The 22,194-nt window shown below is 41.3% G+C and overlaps 1 protein-coding gene and 1 long non-coding RNA gene across 7 annotated transcripts in view; one reads left to right on the forward strand and one right to left on the reverse strand.

Moving 5' to 3' along the window:
* The window catches only part of HACE1 (HECT domain and ankyrin repeat containing E3 ubiquitin protein ligase 1), an 84,429-nt gene extending 63,204 nt beyond the window's left edge, over window positions 1-21,225 (reverse strand). For 2 of the 6 annotated variants that reach the window (XM_061623446.1, XM_061623444.1), the window contains exons 1-9: window positions 20,946-21,225; window positions 17,473-17,527; window positions 14,782-14,871; window positions 12,943-13,047; window positions 11,211-11,286; window positions 9,059-9,190; window positions 8,242-8,324; window positions 6,303-6,399; window positions 3,702-3,803 (exon numbers count right to left, since the gene is read on the reverse strand). In XM_061623446.1, the coding sequence (XP_061479430.1) occupies window positions 3,702-3,803; window positions 6,303-6,399; window positions 8,242-8,324; window positions 9,059-9,190; window positions 11,211-11,286; window positions 12,943-13,047; window positions 14,782-14,871; window positions 17,473-17,527; window positions 20,946-21,180 (975 nt within the window). In that variant the 5' untranslated portion in view covers window positions 21,181-21,225. Of the gene's footprint in view, window positions 1-3,701; window positions 3,804-6,302; window positions 6,400-8,241; window positions 8,325-9,058; window positions 9,191-11,210; window positions 11,287-12,942; window positions 13,048-14,781; window positions 14,872-17,472; window positions 17,528-19,408; window positions 19,966-20,544; window positions 20,735-20,945 lie in introns of those variants that run through there. The other 4 variants (XM_061623445.1, XM_061623447.1, XM_061623449.1 and 1 more) reach the window with 4 other exon arrangements.
* The window catches only part of LOC133383204 (uncharacterized), a 40,128-nt gene continuing 38,889 nt past the window's right edge, over window positions 20,956-22,194 (forward strand). The window contains exon 1 of the long non-coding RNA XR_009762210.1: window positions 20,956-21,152. This is a non-coding gene — a long non-coding RNA (uncharacterized LOC133383204). The remainder of the gene's footprint in view (window positions 21,153-22,194) is intronic.

Consider the following 22,194-nt stretch of genomic DNA (forward strand, 5'->3'; position numbering starts at 1 on the left):
ACTGCCTCCGCTCCCGGTGACCAGTGTCTTGTGAAGAATCGAGGCAGCTGGTGGTTGTGTTCTGTTGCGGAGAGATCTATCTCCAGCAGGCCATATCTCTGCTGTATTTCGGTAAATATCTGTGGCTGTAAGTTCCATTCCCATGGAAAGACCTGCTGTCGACTGAGCCAGTCTGCCGTGGTATTGGACTCCCTGCTGAGGTGCTCTGCTGTCAGGGACGAGATGTTGTGTTCTGCCCATTGCATGAGAAGGGTGGTCTCCACCTGTAGGCTCCTTGAGAGTGTTCCCCCCTGCCAGACGATATGTGCCCCCACTGTTGAGTTGTCAGTGAAAATCAGGACATGGCTGAGATGGAAACACTGGTTGAAGTGAAGGAGGGCGAGATGGACTGCTCGAAGTTCTAGCCAGTTGATGCTGTGACTTGCTCCCTCCTCTGACCAAGTGCCCTGGGTGCAGCTTGTGTTGCAGTGACCTCCTCATCCCGGCAGGCTGGCGTCCGCTGTAGTTATGCTTCTGGGCGGATCCCTGAAGGGGGTACCTCCTAGGAGGTTGTCCTGTCTTGTCCACCATCGGAAAGACTGCCGGAGCTCCTTGGACATGGGGATACATTTGTGCCAGGACCTCGCAATGTCTCCTTGATGGGGAATCCAGGCCCACTGCAGGAGTCGTGTCTGGTGACGAGCCCAAGGAGCTGTCTGTACAGTGGAGATGAAGAGACCTAGAACCCTGGCGAGGCTCATGGTGTCCACTGCCTTGTTTCGGTAGAGGGTGGATGCTGTCTCCCTGAAAGCCTGTACTCTCTGGGGAGAGAGAATTATAGCTCTGTGTCTATCAGGGCCCCCAGATGTTGGAGCTGTTGGGAGGGGGCTAGGGCTAGATGTGAATCCCTTGTAGGTGGTGTGCCACCACAGCTGCCATGAACCTTATGAAACCGTTGGAGCTCAAGGCAGGCCGAAAGGTAGGGCCCTGTATTGGAAGTGGTGTTGTCTGAAGGAGAACCTTAGGAACCTCCTGTGGTGGGAAAAGGACGGTTGTAGCCACAAAGTGGGCGACCACCAAACAGCTGATCGCTAAACTGTGATCGCGGCACCTCTCCAGCCTGGAAAACAAGGGAGGCTGGTGGGAAAAGGACAGCTGTAGCTGCAAAGGTGGAGGGGTGCCGAACAGGTGATCACCAAGTCGCAACTGTGGCAGTGCTGCGGCCCCAGTAGCGCTGCTCCAGCCCCAGAAAACAAGGGGGGCTGGTGGGGAGACTAGCGGTGGAGCTGCAAAGGTTGCCTGCAGCAACCGCAGCCCACCTGCTGTGGAAAAACGTGCGATGCCTGGCATCTGTTAAGAGGCTGAAAGGGCAAATGACGCCTGTTCACACCAAAAATAAACAGAGGTAAACAGGAGAAAAGACGACCCTTAAAGAAGAAGAGGAGAAAAAATGGCACCTGTTCACGCCGAAAGTAAAAAAGCCCTGTAGAGGAAGGATGCGGCTCTTCTACTCTTCCCTGGTTGGGAAAGGGAGAGCAAGAAAGTGACTCCGGCTGAAGGTGAGTAGGGCTGCCTAAGTTCAGCTAGGAAGAAAAAAGTGTGGGGAGAGTCAGGATGGAACTCTACACGTGCTCCCCCTGCTTGGAGATGGAGGAAAAAGACAAAAATGAAAGTTCCCAACCCAGCCACCAGGAATCAATGAAGAAAAAGGGGAAAAGGAGAACAGGAGGGAAAGATAAAGGAAAGAAAGAAAAGGGTGGTTAGTAACCAACTCACGTAGGGAGTAGAACTAAGACATCTGCCTTGGACGAGGACAGGAAATGAACTGGGGCCTGCAAGCCAGCAAAGCCTAACTACTTCCTCAAGCTGTAAGCGTCAGTGCATTTCCTGCCCTTGAACTCCAGATGGCAGACTACTACCCATGTGATGGACTGACATCCAGGGAAAATTGCAAAGAGCTGCTCTTTGTGTGTGTGTGTGTGTGTGTGTGTGTGTGTGTGTGTGTGTGTGTGTGTGTGTGTGTGTGTGTGTGTGTGTGTGTGTGTGTGTGTGTGTGTGTGTGTGTGTGTGTGTGTGTGTGTGTGTGTGTGTGTGTGTGTGTGTGTGTGTGTGTGTGTGTGTGTGTGTGTGTGTGTGTGTGTGTGTGTGTGTGTGTGTGTGTGTGTGTGTGTGTGTGTGTGTGTGTGTGTGTGTGTGTGTGTGTGTGTGTGTGTGTGTGTGTGTGTGTGAGACTATGGCTGATGTAGATACCTTCCTTCCCCCCCCCCATTGATGAAAGTGGGAGCATCCCTAAACCATTTTGTGGCTCTGTATCTTTCTCTGCTCTTTTAGATGTGGCTACCATGTTGTGCTTATACCACACATCCTATGGCTGCCATTTTGTTACTGGCACCGAAGTCACTTTCTCAAAATTCCAAATGGGTTCACTGGTCCAAACAGGTTGGTGACCTCTGGTCTAGCAGTTTACAAACTGAGTTATCTGAATTTTGCACTAACTGAAATTTCCAAGAAGTCTTCAAAAGTAAGTCAATGTACAACGCACTTAAGTAGTAAAAAAAAAAAGATTGTAAGGGCACTGAGATCTGTGGCCAAGCTACCTCTGTCACAACTGGCATCCTTAGCCATATAGGAATCTCACGCTTTATCAGACTATGAACCTGATCGTTTAGAGTGTACAACCTTATTCATAAAGGCTGATCACTCTTCCCCAGTCAAATAGACCACCTATCAAGATGAAAAATGAAGGGTTCAGGGCAGATCAAACTTTAAGTAGGAAGGCTCCAAGCCCCAACAACTCCTCCATTTTATCTGGACTGAATTTCAATTTACTGACCCTCATCCAGTCCATTACCGGATGAATCCAGACAATGGTTCAGTTCTTTCACTGTCTCACCTGAAACAGATGTTGTTGGGTATGCTAATGACACCTCATTTCATATTTCCAGATGATCTTAGTCATAAGATGTTAGACAGCATGGGAGACAGAATAGAACCATCTGAAGCCCAGTAATATTGATGCCACAGGACTGAGCAGTTGCCTCCCAACACCATCTTCTGGAACCAGCCTTCCAGGCAGGAATGAAACCACTGAAATCATGATTTCTATCCCCAACACCATATGGCCTGTCCAGAAGAGTATTATTTATTTTAGTTATTATTTGATTTATATCCCACCCTTCCTCCCACCAAATTAATGGTATCAAAAGCCACAGAGGAGTCAAGAGAATAAGCAGAGTCACACTCCCCCTGTTCTTTTCCTGGTATAGGCCAAGTGACCAAGATACTATCAACTAACCAAGATAGTTCCTGTACAGAAATCAAGCCTGAATCCAGATTGAAATGGAGTTAATCAGTTTCATCTAAAAGTGCCTGACTTGCATGACAACCACCTACCTACACATCTTCCCCAAGAAAGGGCTATTTTCTACTAGTGAAACCATTGTTACAATACTCAGAGTCCAGGAAAGATTTATTGAAGCATGATCTCACAACCAATTCCTCTACAATATTTAATTGTTCTGTTGATAGACTAAAGTTACAAACAATGCATTCTAACTTGGGAGCAAGTTCCACTGATATTTACTTCCAGGTAAACAGGCACAGGATCATATTATAAATACCGTCTATTTTAGAAATGTGTGGAAGAAAAAGTTTATCTGCTTGCAAGATGAGCACCTACACATTAGTCTGTAGATTAAACATAAGAAGATAATCAAATTTACCATGTTTTCTCTGAGATCTTCATTTTGTGTCATTTGAATAATCATTTGGAAGAGTCTAGGATGATGCTGTATTAGAATTTCACAAGTCTCTCCATAGCCACCCTGAAAAGGAGAGCATTTTTATGTAAGCAGTCATTCTAAACCTTTCCTTCAGAAAATGGTTTCTTGAGTGCCATAACTAAAGTTCTAATATCAGATGAAACACAGAAATACAATTTTAAAGGATAACTACTGGAAAGCAAGATCATTTTTTAAAAAAAAATCAAGGGGACTGATTAGCAAGTAAATAATTTTAGGATCAAGGTGTAAGTGTTCTAATTCATATCTCAAAACTAGAAGCTTCCTTTTTAAAAAAATTATAGGCATATTCATTTGTGAGAGAGAATACCAAGACTCCAATCAAATAATGTATTTTACACTGGGAAGAGGAGCAGAGACGCATTAGCCCACAAGTTGCACTGGTTTCCCATCACATAAAGAACTTCCATACCAAATTACTGTGTTAACTGGCTTCAAGTCTGAACGTTGTGCTTGCTGTATGATGAAAGCTAAACAATTTAGGACTGGGTTACTTGAGGAAACCCTTCTTCCCTTATAGAGCTGCAGTGACGGTCCTGTGTCTCTGGGATTATCACCTTCTGATTCCCAAATCAGGAATACCCAAGAAGTTTGTCTCAGCCTGTGTCAGATATGCCCTCTGAACTACAAGCTTCAGACCCACCACTTTTTCCCCAAAAGGTGACCACTGGTGTAATCTGCCTGTAAAATTGGTATAAGTACAGGAATACAGATACAGAATAGGACCTTAGTATGGTGGCACACTTGGGATTCTGAATCAAACAAACACACTTTATTATACAAGATGTTAAATGTGATAGTAAATGAGTAAGTTGCTATCCCTATCCTACCTACCCTAACCCACTAATCCCAATGAAATCCTTCACCAAAACCACGGTTCTTCTAACTAAGAGATATGGCATGTGATATCTATATTATGTTTTGAACACATGTTAAAAACTTACTTGTTCACCGAGGCACTTCCCAGATTGTTATACTGACCACATGTACTACCGCCTATTGAAGAGTTTGTTTTATTGCAATTACTGGAATAGATTGTACAAAGATTTATATGGTTTTATTATGTTATATTTTAATAGAGCTGTGTATATAAAGCAGTACAAAATGCTTTAAAACATTTAATTAATTAATTAATAACTTAGTTAATGTAAACACATTAGACTGACAAGTGTGGCATTTTTAAAGGGACGAACACATTATGGTGGAATGTAGCCTTTTTTTAAAAAAAAGCTGATCTGTTGTTGTTATGTGCCTTCAAGTGGATTATGATTTATGGCAACCCTATGAATCAGTGACCTCCAAGAGCATCTGTCATGAACCACCCTGTTCAGATCTTGTAAGTTCAGGTCTGTGGCTTCCTTTATGATATCAATCCATCTCTTGTTTGGTCTTCCTCTTTTTCCTACTCACTTCTGTTTTTCTCAACATTGTTGTCTTTTCTAGTGAATCCTGTCTTCTCATTATGTGTCCAAAGTATGATAACCTCAGTTTCATTATTTTAGCTTCTAGAGACAGTTCTGGTTTAATTTGTTCTAACACCCAATTATTTGTCTTTTTCACAGTCCATGGTGGCCGCAAAGCTCTCCTAGAACACCACATTTCAAATGAGTTGATTTTTCTCTTATCTGCTTTTTTCACTGTCCATACATAGAGATCGGGAATACCATGGTTTGAATGATCCTGACTTTAGTGCTCAGTGATACAACTTTGCATTTGAGGACCCTTTCTAGTTCTCTCATAGCTGCTCTCATCAGTCCTAGCCTTCTTCTGATTTCTTGACTATTGTCTCCATTTTGGTTAATGACTGTACCGAGGTATTGATAATCCTTGACAAGTTCAAGGTCCTCATTGTCAACTTTAAAGTTACATAAATCTTCTGTTGTCATTACTTTAGTCTTTTTGACGTTCAGTTGTAGTCCTGCTTTTGTGCTTTCCTCTTTAACTTTCATCAGCATTTCTGCTAGTAACTGCTCATCTACAAGTAATAATTTATTTCACAGACTAGAATTAGGTGAAATTTTATTCAAGGAAGAGCTCTGCATACAATCAATCTTTAGCCACCTATCCAAATTTGAGTCGAAGACTTACTGCATAAAAAATTTAAGATCTACTTAGTAATATCCCAGGTGCTGCACAGGACACAGAAGCCTCTATTCAGAGACCTTTAATCAAACTGTGGCTTTGTTTATTAGGATGATGAACTGACAGATGATGCACAAGTGACTCATGAAACCTCTTTCCAGGTTTCCAGGGCCAGAATAATATATGGAAGAGGAAGTCACACATCTCCCTATGGCACAAGGAGAATGCTGCTCCTGCACCAGAAACCACACATTTTGCTCAGGAAGATGGGAAGATGGGAGAGACACAACCTTTTTCTTGGACAGATAGAGAGAACAGTAGCATCTCCCATGAACAAATCCACACATTAGAAAATGACACCCTCAAACTGATGGCAAAAGATTCCAATGGTACTGGACCGCAGTTTTAAGCAACACATGTAAACATGAAGCCAGTTTGTACCTGTACACAGAGATCAAGTGGAGTGACTCCATTTTTGTCTGGCAAATATTTGGCTCCTCTTATTAGAAGAATCTGTGCAGTGTCTCTTTGGCCATGACTAGATGAATCAAAGAGAGGTTATAACAACTGTTCAGTACATGTTCCGCTGTCAGCCAACTCCTACCTAAATCCATTAAATATTGTAAAAATGAAACAAGTAGTTCTAAGGAGCTCTTGACTAAAGGACACTTAGGATGTTCCAAACATAAATCAGAAGCAGCAAGAGGAAATGGATGAATGATTCATGCTTTTGCTTCCTATGCTCCCAAACCTGGCATGAAGGAGGACTATGCTTGTTCGCCCAAATGCAGAACAGAACTTTGTGAGTGACCTTGAAGCCTCGCTCACTCATGCTTCCTCTCTTGCTATTTCTATAGAATATCTAAAGCAGCCCTGAACAAGGCACCTACTTTGTTTCATATTGCAGCTTAAATCACAGGTGAATTAAGTTGTTCTGGAATTACTCTACTATAAAACTATATTTACTAATACTTAAAAGGCTTTTTTCTTTAAGCATAAGAAGATATTTATCATTAACTTAATTACAAGTAAAAGCAGAAGAAAAAAGACTGATTCAAGCAAGTACAGATTTTCCCCTTTACTATTTAATGACTAAGGCTGTAATCCATGTCTACTCAGAAGTAAGTTCTACTGGGTTCTATGGGACTTACTCCCAGGAAAGTGTGTACTGAATTGCAGCCTTACATGATTAGCATATTTAGCATGATAGGTAGAAAACCTGGGGACTGCTGATCAAAGAGACTTTCTTACCACTACAGGACCTTATTAATTGGCTCTCCATCCAGACTTTGGTCTGGATTCCATCACGCTTCCATTTGCAAGGCACTGAAGGAATGAACTGAGCATGCATGTATGCATATATTAATAAATGTGTTTTTATGTGGGAGAGTCTAAACACCACACATTTTATTCTTGGTCCATTTAGATTATCCCTTATAAACATACTGCTTTATGCATACATTGTCCAGAGAACAGTTGTATAGTGACTAGATGACTGTCTTAGATTTTGGCTTGTGTGAGCCTCTCTCTCAAGATAGCCTGCCTCACAGAGCTGCTGCGAGAAATCAATCTACACATTGATCTGAACTCCTTTGTGGAAGGTTGGAATGTTAGTCTGACAAAACTGAGCTACTCCACCCCAATAGGAATTATTTGGACCAGCAAACAGAAGCAAGCAGTTGACAAATTTTGTTTGACTTTCAAAGATCAACACTATCATTATGGCAAAGCAAATTGCCTACCCAAAATAAGTAATCTTTTGCTATTCTCGGTTTTACAACCTCAACAAAGAAGAACTCCAGATATCACAGATGTTATGTACTCCACCCCCACACCCCTCAGGGGTTTACTGTATTTGAAGAGAACATAATGAAAAATTCTGAGTGCTAGTGCTAGATTAAGTGCTTGATTTACTAATTCAAAATTTCTAATATTTACCAACCCTCAGTATTGTTGAATGTTTTTCATTACACTTTCTATTTAAAGCATCGAATAAAAATTATACTTCAGCTAAGAACCACCATTGTTCAGCACTTTTGACACCGCCTTCTGGAAGTTGAAAAATGGCCACATACAGAACATCCCAGCAGCAGTCTCTGACCTCAATTTGGAAGAACCCCAGTAAGTAGGGCTGGAAAAAGACGGCGGCCTCCAAGTCACAGCAGCCAGTACCGGCTATGTGGGCCACTAGTCCAGTTCAATACAAGGCAAGACTGAGATGTTCAAGAAAACTGAGAAAGTGATTCATTCAAGGCTATTCAGTGAGCGTGATGGTGAAGAATGGATTTTACAGACCTAAACCAACATTATCTTTATTTCCTTAGATATGAACTTAAACATTTCATATAATAGTTTTTTTTAAAAAAAAAAAATCCCATACCTGCAAGCAAAGTAGAGTGGAGTTGCTCCTGAAACATTGGGTCTGTTAATATCTGCACCACTGTCTAGAAGACATTGAACTGTCTTTTTGAAAGAAAAAAACTGAATGAATTCAATCTACATATATGTACTACTGAAGCTTCAATTCTATCCCACTTAGGATTAAACACTGATGAACTCAGCAGACATGTCTAGGATTGTACTGTGTTACCCTCTCTTTAGTTACCAAAAAAGCATGTCCAACAATTAAAAAAAAAACATTTACAGAGACATCTTTTTTAAAAAATTAGCTAAACTTAAAAGTGTCATTTCTCTCCCACCTACATTTCCAAGTTCAATAGCAAAGATTTGCTTATTGTATAACCCTCACTGATTTCAAAGGAACAACAAACACATGTTTGAGAATTAACATGCATTGTGCCCATTGTGTTCAATTTGGCTCATTGCAGGATATGTCATTATGTGTATAAATCTAAAAATGAGTAGCTTTTAACTGAAGCTAATTAGAATAAACTACGTACTCCTAATAGACTGGTGCCAATTCATTAACTTTTTTAAAAAAGCATGTGTGAAAGAACATTGCAGAAAAATGTACAATCCCCATGTAAATAATTCGTCTGCTACAGAATCAGCTACAGTACTAAGATCCACAATTTCCACAGGAACAAGAAACTAATTTCTTACCAGTATGATAGCTGAGATTCAGTAATATATCAAAACTCTTAACGTACCCTGTTAAAGTGCATCTTTGTCACAGAAATGCTTACAGTTTTAAAGCCTTAGCATCTAATCAAGGTAAGTTATATGTACAAGCCTACCGTCTTGTGGCCATTTTGACATGCTACATGAAGTGCTGTCTGTCCCATTGAATCTTCAACATCTACGTTGGTAACATGCTGCACAAGATCATGAAGCAACTCAGTTCGCCCATTCACAGCAAGCCAATGGATCTGGACGCACAAAAATAACAGAGTTGGGGGGGGAGAAACACATTCAGCAAATAAATTCAATAATCTAAATAATGAAATTTGAGGCAACAGGCAAATATTAGCATTAACAATATATTTTAGCCTATAAAAAGTATGTAGGTGCAAGCAATAGCTTAATATTCATAAATACTGAATACACAAACTCCCTTAATAACTTGAAAGTTCCAACGGTGCATGAAAGTGGAACCCACAAAAGCTGCACCAGACAAACAACATGTTTTTCTCTTCATTTAGGAAAATGCACTCACCTGGAGCAAGATGCCCAGGTTCCAACAGGCATGCAGTGTTGCAAATGTATACATACCCAAAAAATATAAAATACATACCCTATAAAAAGCAGCTGCTGCATGAACACTATGGGTTTTGTAAGTTACACATATCCCACACTTCTCTAAGCTTGGTGGACATGCTCGCTCTCGCTCTCTCCACACACTTACTTTATGAACACAAACATATTAGGCTAGGTTGGCACAGTGACTAATCTAATAACATTGACTTAGGGAGCTTCAAAGCTGAGTGGCCTCCCTAGTCCAAATCCAACATTCTAACCACTATGCCAAGTTGGCCCTAAGAATTCCCATACTCACATGGCAACCTCTCCTTGTACAGAGCAAACGCTATAAATGTGCCCCAAATCGGTAGCTGCACTTGTCTTAACAAAAAAAGAGCCCTTGCTAGATAAGGCCAAACATCCACCTTGTGTATCTATTTGTTTCTCCAATATGGACAGCCTGTTTCTGAGAAGCCCACAAGTACTGCTTGCCATCCCACCCCAGGCAACTGATATTCAAGAGCAAACAGCCTTCTATCCCGCTCCATAGCAATGTGAATAACAAAGCTGGTGAAAATGATGAATAAGCAGCCTTCATCTCAACTTTGAAGCTGCAAAGATGGATAGTGATCATTTCAGCAGTTATGAAGCAATCCTCACTACCTCCCCAGTTCCTCATTTGGGGAACAAAGCAGGGGTTTGGCAGCCAAACTGGCAAACTCCCCACCCACCAGCCTTCCAAGCAGCAGACCAGAAAAGGACAGTGAGAAAGGCTTATCTGTAGTCACAGCACATGAAGTTAACTGCTGCACCACACTGCCAGATATAGCGGTGCTACTGCTTGTGGGGACTGGGACAGGACAGCAGCAAGGGTGGGGTTAGCACTGGGATCTGTACCCATTACTGCCAATCTGGTACTTTCTACACCCTCACCACCACCCTGTCCTATCCTCTCCCAGTACTGGCAAGCAACAGTACCACCAAAGCTGAGAAGGTAGCTCAGCAGTAGCACCCCACTGCACACACTGTGACCTCTTGCTTGGGCACCATTGGTGAAGCAACCAAGCTGGGGCATTCCCTTCCCACTGTCCTTCCTGTGGAAAAGACTAGAGAGGGATTAGTGTTGTTTGGGTGCTGCTACCTTAAGGCACTCAAGACACCTTCAAACAACAGAACCCAAACAGGCACTTCCTCCTACCACCAATGAACTCAACTAGTGTTCACGCCAAAACCACTATTAATCTCTCATAGCTGTCCTATATTTTACCTTACATAATATAGGAGTGGAAGACTAAGGATTTTGTGGTGATGGTGACAATTTAAACAAAAAGAAAAAAGATTCAAGATCTGTTGTACATACAAGTGAGTGTTTGTTCAGCATTAATGTATCATCATAGATTATAATACTTGCTTCATATCATGTACCTGGTTAAATCTTCAGTGAGAAGACTGCATGTTTAAAGAGTACAATCCAGTGCACGTCAACGTATTTTACAGATTAAACAGCAATTCAGCATCACCAGCCAGACCTTCAATTTTCAGAACCCTAGATATGTTATTTCCACTAGCTACCAAGGACTATAAGTACAGCTCATTACATTTTTTATTATTATCAGAAAAAGATCAAGCAGTAAAATAAGCAAGTTTAAGTATGATCACAGAATAGAGATATTAAATGAAGGGTAATAAGAACAAAATTACAGGACTTACTGCTGTCAGGCCCTCATTATTGCAAATATTGACATCAGCGGTATATTCTAGAAGCTTGCTCATGCATTTCTTCTGGCTGTGTAGAAAATAGGTTCAATATTAGCCATAAGCCCAATAAAATAAGACTTTCTCAGTTTCTCCTCTAGCTTTTTGGGGCTGCTTCATTAGCTGGATATCCATATGTGGTGTAATAACTGAGTGTTCCTACAACGTAACACTACATAATCTGCAAGACAGGTAGTACACCTGGAGACCTGACATACATGATTTTTTTTCCTTTTAAAAGAAAAATTACATAAACTGAGCTTATGGGGGTGCAAGAAAGAGAGAGAGATGCAGACCCAATAACAGGGCAATCCTTTGCATCTGATTTCAGAAGAAAGCCCCTGTGAGGTCAATATGGCTTACTCCCAACCACAAGTGTATAGGTTTAGAGCCATAGTGTATGAATCAGGTTTCAACCACTATATATTTCCAAGGTTCATTTGAAGGCCAGAACAGCCATGTTTCTAGTTTTAAAAGAAAAATTAAAAGGATAGGATTATTTATTTATTTCATTAAACTTATAGACCGCCCCATAGCCGAAGCTCTCTGGGCGGTTCACAAGAACAGTATTAAAGTATTAGTACATGAAGCTTTTCAACATAAACATAACTGTTCTGAGACTAACAATTCATAGAAACTAAAAATACACAGAAATACTTGGGCTTGGTGACTGGGTTATAGGATTGTATCCAACACTACAGCTCCATCTGCACAAAAGGTTTATGTGTACACAATGGAAGTCCTAGACTATGGTCTGCACATGAGGCCACCACCTTGCTAAAGCTAAGACAATCTGGGTCTGGTCAGTGCCTGGATGGGAGACTGCCTGGGAACCACATGTATGCTGCCTTGGGTTTCTAAGATGAAAGAAAGGCGTGGTATAAATGTAAGAAATAAAATAGAAAATAAAAGTTCCCCTTCATTTCTTACTGCCTGCAGCCCCCTATGTGTCCTCAACATCTGCTCCAGAACATTGGGAACCCTCCAGAAAAGATTTTGGGGGTACATGGGAAGAGGAAAAGAAGTCCCACTGCATACACAGAATCTGCTTGCACAGCATTGCAAACAACCTAAGATTTTCATGATACCAAATTCTACCGTGTTGCTATAGAATAAAACAAAATAGAATGGAATAAAAACTCTTTCAAGCTTTCAAAATAATGCTAAAATACAACATAATACAACTAAAATTATCCAACTACTAATAAAAGCTAGCAATAACAGAAACAAACATCCACCTAAAACTAATACACAATGCATAACTATAGCCAACAAAAATCAGCAACAAGAGAAAACAGTAACAGAACACCCTTCAACTATGGAGATGCCCTCTTCCCTCCAAGAAACATATTTATATAAAAAGTAGGTTCATGACAGCAACAATATTCTTAGATTTAATTTGAACAAACATTAAGTTGGCATGCTTCCAAGTCTTAAAAAAAAAGGAACACAGTCATATTTATATAAATAACACTAAAACACTGAGAAGATAAAATAAAATGCTAATCCAGCAGCCATATTCTATCCATAGAGCAATGAAACAAATGTGGCTTCTGCTCTGCTATAGAGCTTCTGCAGGACTCCTATACAAGCCTCACCAGAAGACCAGAGGCTGAATAGTAGCTATTCTTGAAGGACTACTCAATTTAGGATTGAAAAGCTAAATTGAATAAACCACACATCTTACCCATTTCTAGCAGCCAAATGAAGTGGAGTACACCCTGAAATATCTTGATAGTTGGGGTTTGCACCTTTCTTTAACAGGAGAACTAGACATTCAACTGACCCACAGCTGAGAAAAGAGGTTAGAAAGATTTTAATAAAAGGTCAAAGAAGCTTGAATAGAAAATGATAACTTCCAGAACAAAAAGCATGACACTGTATCAAATTTGAAAACTATAGCTTGAATGTTAAATAACTCTTTTGAATAAGCAAATAATTAAGATTAATTTTGCAGTAGCCAATCTCTTTTTTTTAAAACTGTATTTTAACTGATTTCTATTTTCCATTGACATTTAGAAAAAAGCAGATCTGCATACATTAAACAAGTTAGTATGCATTTAAATGAAGGTATTCTGTAAAGCAGGGGTGGCTAACCTGCAGAGGCTGTTGAACTACTACTCCTATCAGTCCCAGTCAGCACAGCCAATGGTCAAAAATTACAGGAGTTGTAGCCCATCTTCTATCATCCCTAACCATTGGCCATAATACCTGGGGATGATGGGAACAATAGTTCAAAACCATCTGGACGGTATCAGGTTGGGGAAGGCTAATCTATACTCTGGAAACGATGCACCATGTTGTATTGATGGCCTCCAACGTTGATGGCTTTAAAAGGGGATTAGACATGGACAATAACATTATCAATGGCTAGCAGCCATGATGTCTGCATTACCTCCAGTATCAGATGCCTCTGAATACCAGTTTGCTGGGGAACACAAATAAGAAAGTGTTATTTCTCTCATATCATGTCTGAGGGCTTCCCACAGACATCTGATTGGCCACTATCTACTGCTGCATCTTGTTTTGATAACAGGCTCCTCTTATGTCTTATATTCACCATTACCGTCCATCCCAATCAACACTGGTGCCACTTCAAAAACATTCCATAAACCTAACAGGAAGTATCAGTTTAAGTTTGTTCTTTGTCTGCTATCCACTGCTTTTAACAGTCCAAATTTTTCCCTCCCTTCAAATATTGATATTTTCTTTCAAATTATTGATATTTTGAAAGGAAATATCAACGTGAAAGAAAATATCAATATTATCTTCCAAGCAGGAGGAAGCAAGCCAAGTCTTGCCCATGTTAAGGACAGCTTGCAAAGCTGGTGGAGGAGCACTGAAAGCTGCTTTCCTCCTTTCCAAAAGGAAAACAGCCAGTCTCTGATCACTGATGCGAGAACTGACCAGCTTCAGTCACAGCAGAGGAAGAGGAGGCAGCAGAGATAATTTGAAAGAAAATATTGATAAAGAATAGTGGCTTCACTGCCTCCTCCTCTCCTGTGACTGAGGCTGGTCAGTTTTCATGAGAGCAAGCAGAAACTGATGTTTTCCTTTTGGAAAGGAAATAAGGAAAGCAGCTTTCAGTGCCCATTCCCCAGCAAGCCTAGAGTCCTTAACATGGGCGATTTGACTTGGAGCTTGGATTATTTGAGTGGAGGGGAGGTGGCAGAGAGAAAGAGTAAAAGAGAAAAGTGTACTGCTATACTGTGCTGCTGTAAAATCAATAAAAGAACAGTATGTTCAAAGGGATATTCAAGGGTAAAAAAACCAGTGTCGGGGGAAAGCTGCTTAAGTTCAGAGCAAACAGGATTGCTTCTCCAAAACAGAGAATATGCAGACCATTGAAAAATCTGGTGCTGAATCCAAATTCAGCTAAATTCTCGCTCACCCCTATTCAACACACCAAGCAATAACATTAACAATAATAATCTGAAAGCAAGTGTCTTCAACAAAGATCTGGAGAACTAACGTAAACCTGTCCTTCATAATGTAACAACTGATGGGCTTTGGAACTTGATCTTACTTAGCTGCAATATGAAGCAAGCTCCTCTTCACACGTCCAAATGCATAATTCACATCAAACTTTGAATTTGACAGCAACTCTGAAACAGACCTAAAACATGAAAGTAATTTTTAGTTAGCAAGAAATCCGTATTTTCAACTACTTGTGAGAGTAAGCAGATGCCTGCAGCGTATGCCACATCACTGAAGAAGAAAATAGGAACTCCAACCTACAACCCAAATTAAACATTGGTGCCCAGCTGAATTCTAACAACTTTAACAGGAATACTTGCATGTAATATACTTAGGACAGGACTTTGAGTTCTAAATCTCAATAGAATTTATGTTTCTGTAGTGCAGTCAGCTTAAATACAGATACTTCCACTGTTGGGGATTAAGTAAAGTCTTTCTAAAAAGATCTGTTTTCATCTCACTACTGTATACCTATGAAGTTTAAAAACAAATCCTAAAAAAGGCATCAACTTTGTACAACGTAACGTCTTGCAACCTCTACATAATTAGTATTTAATTTTGTCTTTTTTCTTCAATTTATTTTCCCCTCCCCACAAAATCCAAGGTGTTAGATGTTTATTATTTTGAAATGAATTCTAGCCACACTCATTTAAAATTGTATCCTGTACTAGGAAATTGGAAAAGAGCTATCTAATTCTGCCATACTTACATAGTCCCATTGTTACAAACAAGAATTGCTCTGCTTTAGGAGAAATATCAACAGAGAAACATAATTTGTTTAACGTGTGTTTCTTCCAAACTCAACTTGGCCTAAATGGCTTTCAGCAGTTTGTTTGTTTTTTAAATCCTTGGGCAAGATATAATCAGTTTCAATGACTGCGGCCTGAAGATGTGGACCAGCTGCATGAAGAGTGCGACCCACCACCTGCCCCCTTGACCCTTGCTTATCCTGGCTGCTGAGAACTAGCCATAGGGGACTGACTGGGTGGGTCCAGGGAGTGATTAATGCTTCGCTGGAGAAGGTGGAGGTACCATCTGCCTTGAAGGAGGCAGTGGTGTGTCCCCTCTTTAGGATGATCTCCATGGACCCAGAAGTTTTAATCAACTATTGCCCAGTGGCAAATATCCGCTTTTGGGGCAAGATGCTTGAGAAGGTAAAGGCGGTTCAGCTTCAAGCATGCTTGGAAAAAACTGTTACTTGGATCCATTCCACTCTGGCTTAAGGCCTTGCCACGGCACTGAAACTGCATTGGTAGCCCTGGTTGATGACATCTTTTTGACTATGGTATCCTTCTGGAACATCTCAAGGAGGTGGGGGTTGGGGGTACTGTGCTTCAGTGGTTCCGCTCATACCCTCAGAGCCATTTCCAAAAAGCAGTTATGGAAGGCTACTGCTCAGCACCATGGGAATTATACTGTAGTGTTCAGCAGGGTTCCATCTTGTTCCCCATGCTATTTAACATCTATTTAAAGTCACTAGAAGCTGTCATCAGGAGATTTGGAGTGAGGTGCCATCAACATGCAGATGCTACCCAGCTCTACCTATCTATTCCAACTGAATCAGGAAAGGCAGCTGAGGTGTTGAACCAGTGCTTGAAGGCAGTGATGGACTGGATGTGGGCCAATACATTGAGGCTGAATCATGAAAAGACAAGTGTATTATGTGTCCAGAGTTCTCAAGTCCAGCAGGTGGGAAGATGGCCCGTTCTGGATGAGGTTGCTCTTTTCTTGAAGGAGCAGGTCCGCAACTTGGAGGTACTCCTTGATCCAACATTGTCACTGGCGATTCAGGTGGCCTCAGTGGCTCGGAGTTCCTTTTTCCAGCTCTGGCTGGTTTGCCAGCTTCAACCCCATTTGGATGGAGAAGGCTTGGCCACAGTGCTCCATGCTCTGGTAACTTCCAGACTGGATTATTGCAATGTGCTCTATGTGGGGCTGCCCTTGAAGACAACTTGGAAACTTCAACTGGCCCAAAATGCAGCAGCCAGATAACTGGCTGGGATTCACTTTAGATCTCGTATAACCCCTGTTTTAAAACAACTGCAATAGTTGCCAGTTCATTTCCAAGCACAGTTTAATGTGCTCATGTTAGTGTTTAAAGCCCTAAACAAATTAGGTCCCAAATATCTGAAAGACTGCCTCCTTCCCTACAGACCCTCTCGGGTGTTGAGATCGGCAGAGGGGACTCGTTTGGTAGTTCTACCACCCTTGGAAGCTCGGGGGTGGTGGCATTCTCTGTGGCAGCCCCTAAGCTGTGGAACTCTCTCCCCACTGAGGTCTGTCTGGCAACACCATTGTACAACTTTCAGCAAATGCTGAAGACGCACCTCTTTATCCTGGCCTTCTACCCGAGATGTATATTTTTAGGACCCACCATATTTTCTGTGATGTTTAGGTTGTTTTTAACTGTTTGAATTATGTGTTTTAAAATTGTTGTAACCCGCTCTGAGACCTCTGGGTGAAGGGCAGGTAATACATTTTAATAATAATAACAATCTATTTTAGACCTGTGATCATTAAGACAAAACCCTTACCTAAATTGCAAAATAAAACATTCATGTCATAGAAGATTAACAACAGCCTATAGCCAAGCCAGTACCTTAGGAAATAAATAATGTGTATATCTATACTGTGTATATAAATAAATATTGCGTATATCTATATACTATGTTATACTAAAATTGGGGCTGCTGTAGATCCAATATTTGCATGTTGTACAGATCTAGATATGAAAACTCACCTGTGTTGGTCAGCCATTACCATTGGCATTAAAGTGTAGACGGCAGTTTCATTATCTGTGCAGAAATTAAATTATCGTTATGACACAGAATGGAGGCATCAGCTTAGCAAAATCTTTGAGCACCACTCTAGAAAACAAAAGCTTTCTTCAAACGTAAGCATCAAAGGTTGGTCCGCCTATGGCCGAAATAACAATGTCAATCTGGCTGCTATCAGTTAGACTAAAGTGAACATTTGACAATATTGAATATTTTTGAAGGACTTTTAAAAACAAAATAGACTTGCTTGCCACTATGATTAGTCAAATAAATTCTCTTGTTCAGTTGCAGAATCAAGAAATCACAATATCCTCAGCTCCAGAGATTTTGGGCTACAAAATGAGATTGTAAAATTAACAAAATTAGGAAGGATCTTTTGTTATGCAGATGCAAACTTTAAAGCAAATTGAAACTGGTGAGGATGAGGTATGAAGGGAATATTAAAAGTTTCCAGTAACTAGACGAGAATAGCTATCAAAAACCACATAACGCTATAGAAGAGTTCAAAAGAGCTTTCAGTAAACTCATTTCCTTCATCTTTACTTTGAGATTAAAAAGAATCTCATTCTTACTTAAATAAAATAGTGGACGACAGAGTTGTATTCACTTTTTTAAAAAACCCAGTCCTCTCAGAAAAGGGTCCATGTGATGACTTCTGTTAACCTTCCCCCACCATGCCATATTCATTGACAGTACAATCCTTTGCATCAGGGCTGTGGAGTCGCAGTCGTGGAGACGGGAGTCGGAAGCAATTTTGGGTGGAGTTGGAGTCGGTAGAAATGTTCCGACTCCAACTCCTTCATAAATGGCAAATGTATATTAACTAGTAGTAACAAATTTACTGTAGTAAAATGGTAGCACAAGGCATTTCATCACCACCACGTGAATCCAGAGCTTGGAAAAGTTACTTTTTTAAACTACAACTCCCATCAGCCCCAAGGATTGGGCTCGTGGGAGTTGTAGTTCAAAACAGTAGAAAAATAGAGGAGTCAGAGTCGAAGGTCTGGCGTACCAACTCCACAGCCCTGCTTTGCATGTTTCCTCAAGTTTGTATTCAGTGGATTATAGGATGACAGCCTGTGTTGCATAATATTTGTTATGAACACATACATGTAATCAGTGCAGATAATAATTACTGAGAAACATTCCTGGTAATGTTTTGTTAGTTCTGGAATAGACACATTCTCAAGATGTGTCAGCATTTTATTTTTAGTGCAATCACGTCCAAAAAAAGTGTATGATGCAGCCACTGTCATACACGCACCGTCTCTCCCTCACTCTCCACTGGTCATTTGTCATTCAATTGGACTAATAAAGTTAGACAAAATAGGGATGTAAGGCTTTCTCAGTGGTGGCCCCCAAATTATGGAACGATCTCCCTGTGAAGGTACGCCTGGCGCCAACATTATTATCTTTTCAACGCCAGGTTAAAACATTCCTTTTCTCCCAGGCATTTCAATAAATTTAATAAATTTAATAATTTAATAATTTTAATTTTAACATTTTAACATCTCAACTTATTTTTAGCATCTTAGTATGCTAGTATATTTGTATTTTAGTATGTTTAAATTGTTCTATAAATGGTTTTAATTGTATTTTGCTGTCTTGCTTGTTGTGAACTGCCCAGAGAGCTTCGGCTATGGGGCGGTATAGAAATTTAATAAATAAATAAATAAATAAATAGGCATGAAGGAAGCCATAACGTTCTTACCCTGAATTCCACCTTTCCCTTGCCTTGTAAACTACCACACCAACCAACACCTGACCATTCCAAGGGTCCCTTACAGAAGCCTCTACCTCGTGGAGGACTTCAGCAAGGGAATAAGGTTTGCACACATATTTTTGTCATACTAGAAGAAAACCAAACTACATTCTTTCAAACTGCTAGTTCATACATACCCAAGAAAAATGGAAGTACTTGGTTTCTAATGTGAATGATGCTATGGTGAAGCCTGGACATTACACTGCTGGTGAAGAAGCCCTTTCTCAGATTCTCAAGCTCCCCTTTGTATTTTTTTCATATGGATCTGCCATACACAGGGTCATATTGATGGTCTATCTAGCCCAGCATTACTGTCCTGACTTACACTGGCTTTCAGGGTCTAAAATAAGAGCTGGCAGACTTTAGATCAGCATCAGTTGGTCAAACTCTGGGCCATTAGCAGCCAAAACAGTTCCATGTAGCTGCCCTCCTGACATCGCTATTGCTACCGCTTACCTGGACTAGGTGGGGCAGAATAGCAGCAAGTGTGGGACTAGATGAGTTAACTGGTGTGCCCACACAACCTCAGTCTCACCAAAGCTCTGCCCCAATCCCACACTGCCCAGGTAAGCTGCAGCAATACCAATGTCAGGAAGCCTCTACAACACCGCCCCACTACACCAGCCACACCTGCTCTGGATGGTTTACAGTAGATTGACAAGAGCTTCTGGCTCCCAGCTGCTTAACAACTTCTTCCACCTGGATTAGGCTAACAAAATTAAGAAAACTTCATTTTTTGTACAAAAGGACTGTGAACTCAGTGCAGTTCTAGTACTGAAAGTCTATTCCTAGGCTCAGAATACGCTCAGAGGCACCCAGTTCTTTAACTGTATGTCTTTGCACGTGGCTCTGCTTGGTAGATCTGGGATTTTTAGTAAAACAAACAAAACAGTTTTGTCAAACCTGAAGTCTGCCCAAGTCTGGGCAAAAAGATAGGGAATCAACACCCAACCTTATGTGCCTGCCACATGTCAGCTACCACTTACACACATCCTAGTGCTGAAACTTTGCACTTAAAACATGTTCCAAGTTGAAACCCAAAAAGTTATCTGAGTCAGTGAGACTCCCACTATTCTTGTTCTGCTGTTTTGTTGACGTTATTGATGTAAAACTCAACAAAACATTATATTAAAAAAATACATCCCTGTAACACACACTTAAACTCTGTCCAGAGATCCCTCTCACAGAACACCACTAACTGGAACCCAATATTTAATTGTCTAAGATAAGTACAGGAATGTGAGCTACCCCAGAAGTACCTCTTAACACGTACCAAGGGCATTTCCCTCATCAAGAAGCAATCCTATAACCCTGTCAACAAGTCGTCTCAGCAAGCTCCCCACAGATCCGGGATTAGAAGGAAAGGGCACCAGACTACAAGCCACGACTTCCGTTCCAGGAAGCCTTGAGGCTCTTAGCTTAAGGAAGCGCTCCCTTATTATAAAAAATGAAGCACCCCACTTTCTCTCCCCAGAGACTACCGTGGTCCTAACTTCCTTTCTACCTGCCAGTCCTCACGGGTCGCCTCACCACCATCACAAAAAGCCCTCCCGCGCTCTCTTTTCACTCCCCTTGCCTCTCAGCAGCACCGGTGCTTCCTGGCCAATGGCCTCTTCCCATGCTCCTCTGACAAGCAACACTTATCTGCTATTCCCACCTCCATCCTCCTCTTACCCTCGGGCAACTCGACGGTGCGGGCGCGGCGCAAGGACCTGGTAAGACGGTTGAGCTGCTCCATGGCTCTCTCCATGCTCGGGGGAACAGAGAAGCCGCCGCCTTCCTTGCCGCCAGCCCACAACTGCGGACTTTCCCAGCTCAGCCCATCACCCAAGCAGCGGAGACGGCGACCGACTGGTATAAGGAGAACGAGCTGGGCGAAGAGTAAGAGCGCTTGGTCTTCAATACGCATGCGTCAACTTACTGGCTAAGGCCATAGAGCTAAGAAAATGGGGAGCACCATGGATAGGCGCATGGCAGGCAGAGAACGACGTTTGACGGAAGCTTCTGCCCTTAACTTGCCCATACTTTCTTTTTTCTTTAAGGGAGGATCACGCTTGCGTATTTGCCAAATAGCTATTCCATTCTTAAATCAAAAGTTGCTTCTTTAGCACTCCGCCTGCACCCTAACTACACATTACTGAAGAAGCTTTTTCCTCACGTGCACTTATTTATAACCATTTATACACCACGTTTCAGATAACCTCCAGAAGCAGTTTACAAAATCTTGAGAGGATACACTAGCAATAAAGACTTATATAATACAAGAGAAAAATATTGCGTGATAGAAAAGTATTTAACAACGCAATCCTATACATGCTTATCGCAAACGGGTCCTTCAGATCAGATTTTTCTGTGTGCGTGACTGGGACATTAACTTTCACACTTTCCTTTTTTAAAAAAAATTCAGTCACATATTTTTGCTATTCTACTGTTTTGGCAACCACAAGAGTGAGCAGAGCTTGATGGAATATATCTGTGGTATGATTTTGCTTATTTATGTATTTGTGCCTTTCCCTTTATCACTGCTTCCCATCAGCAGCGTAGTGGTAAATATAGAAGTGCAGGAGTCCTTCTTGATAGTCACACCATGCACCCTCACAGCCAACCCCCCTTCTAAGATTATACAATAAAATGAACCTTCAGTCTGTTACTTCGTTTAGAGTACTTTCCCTTAGTGGTGTACTGCAAGGATCAATGCAGGTCTCCGGGTGTTGCCTTTCAGCTAGATCTGCTATTTTCTGGGTGGGTAAATGTACTAAGATGCTGTAAGGGAAGGAACTTCCTCTGCTGACTTTCCCTTTTTGATTGCTATACTAAGGGGAGTATGTTAGCTACTGACAGGAGTCTTCTCAGTGGCTTACTAACATATTTTCACTCTGATTGGCTCCAATCAGCAGGAAAGGACACTGGAGACACAGGAACC

The sequence above is a fragment of the Rhineura floridana genome, chromosome 4, assembly GCF_030035675.1.
Source record: "Rhineura floridana isolate rRhiFlo1 chromosome 4, rRhiFlo1.hap2, whole genome shotgun sequence".
NCBI classification, from domain to species: domain Eukaryota; kingdom Metazoa; phylum Chordata; class Lepidosauria; order Squamata; family Rhineuridae; genus Rhineura; species Rhineura floridana.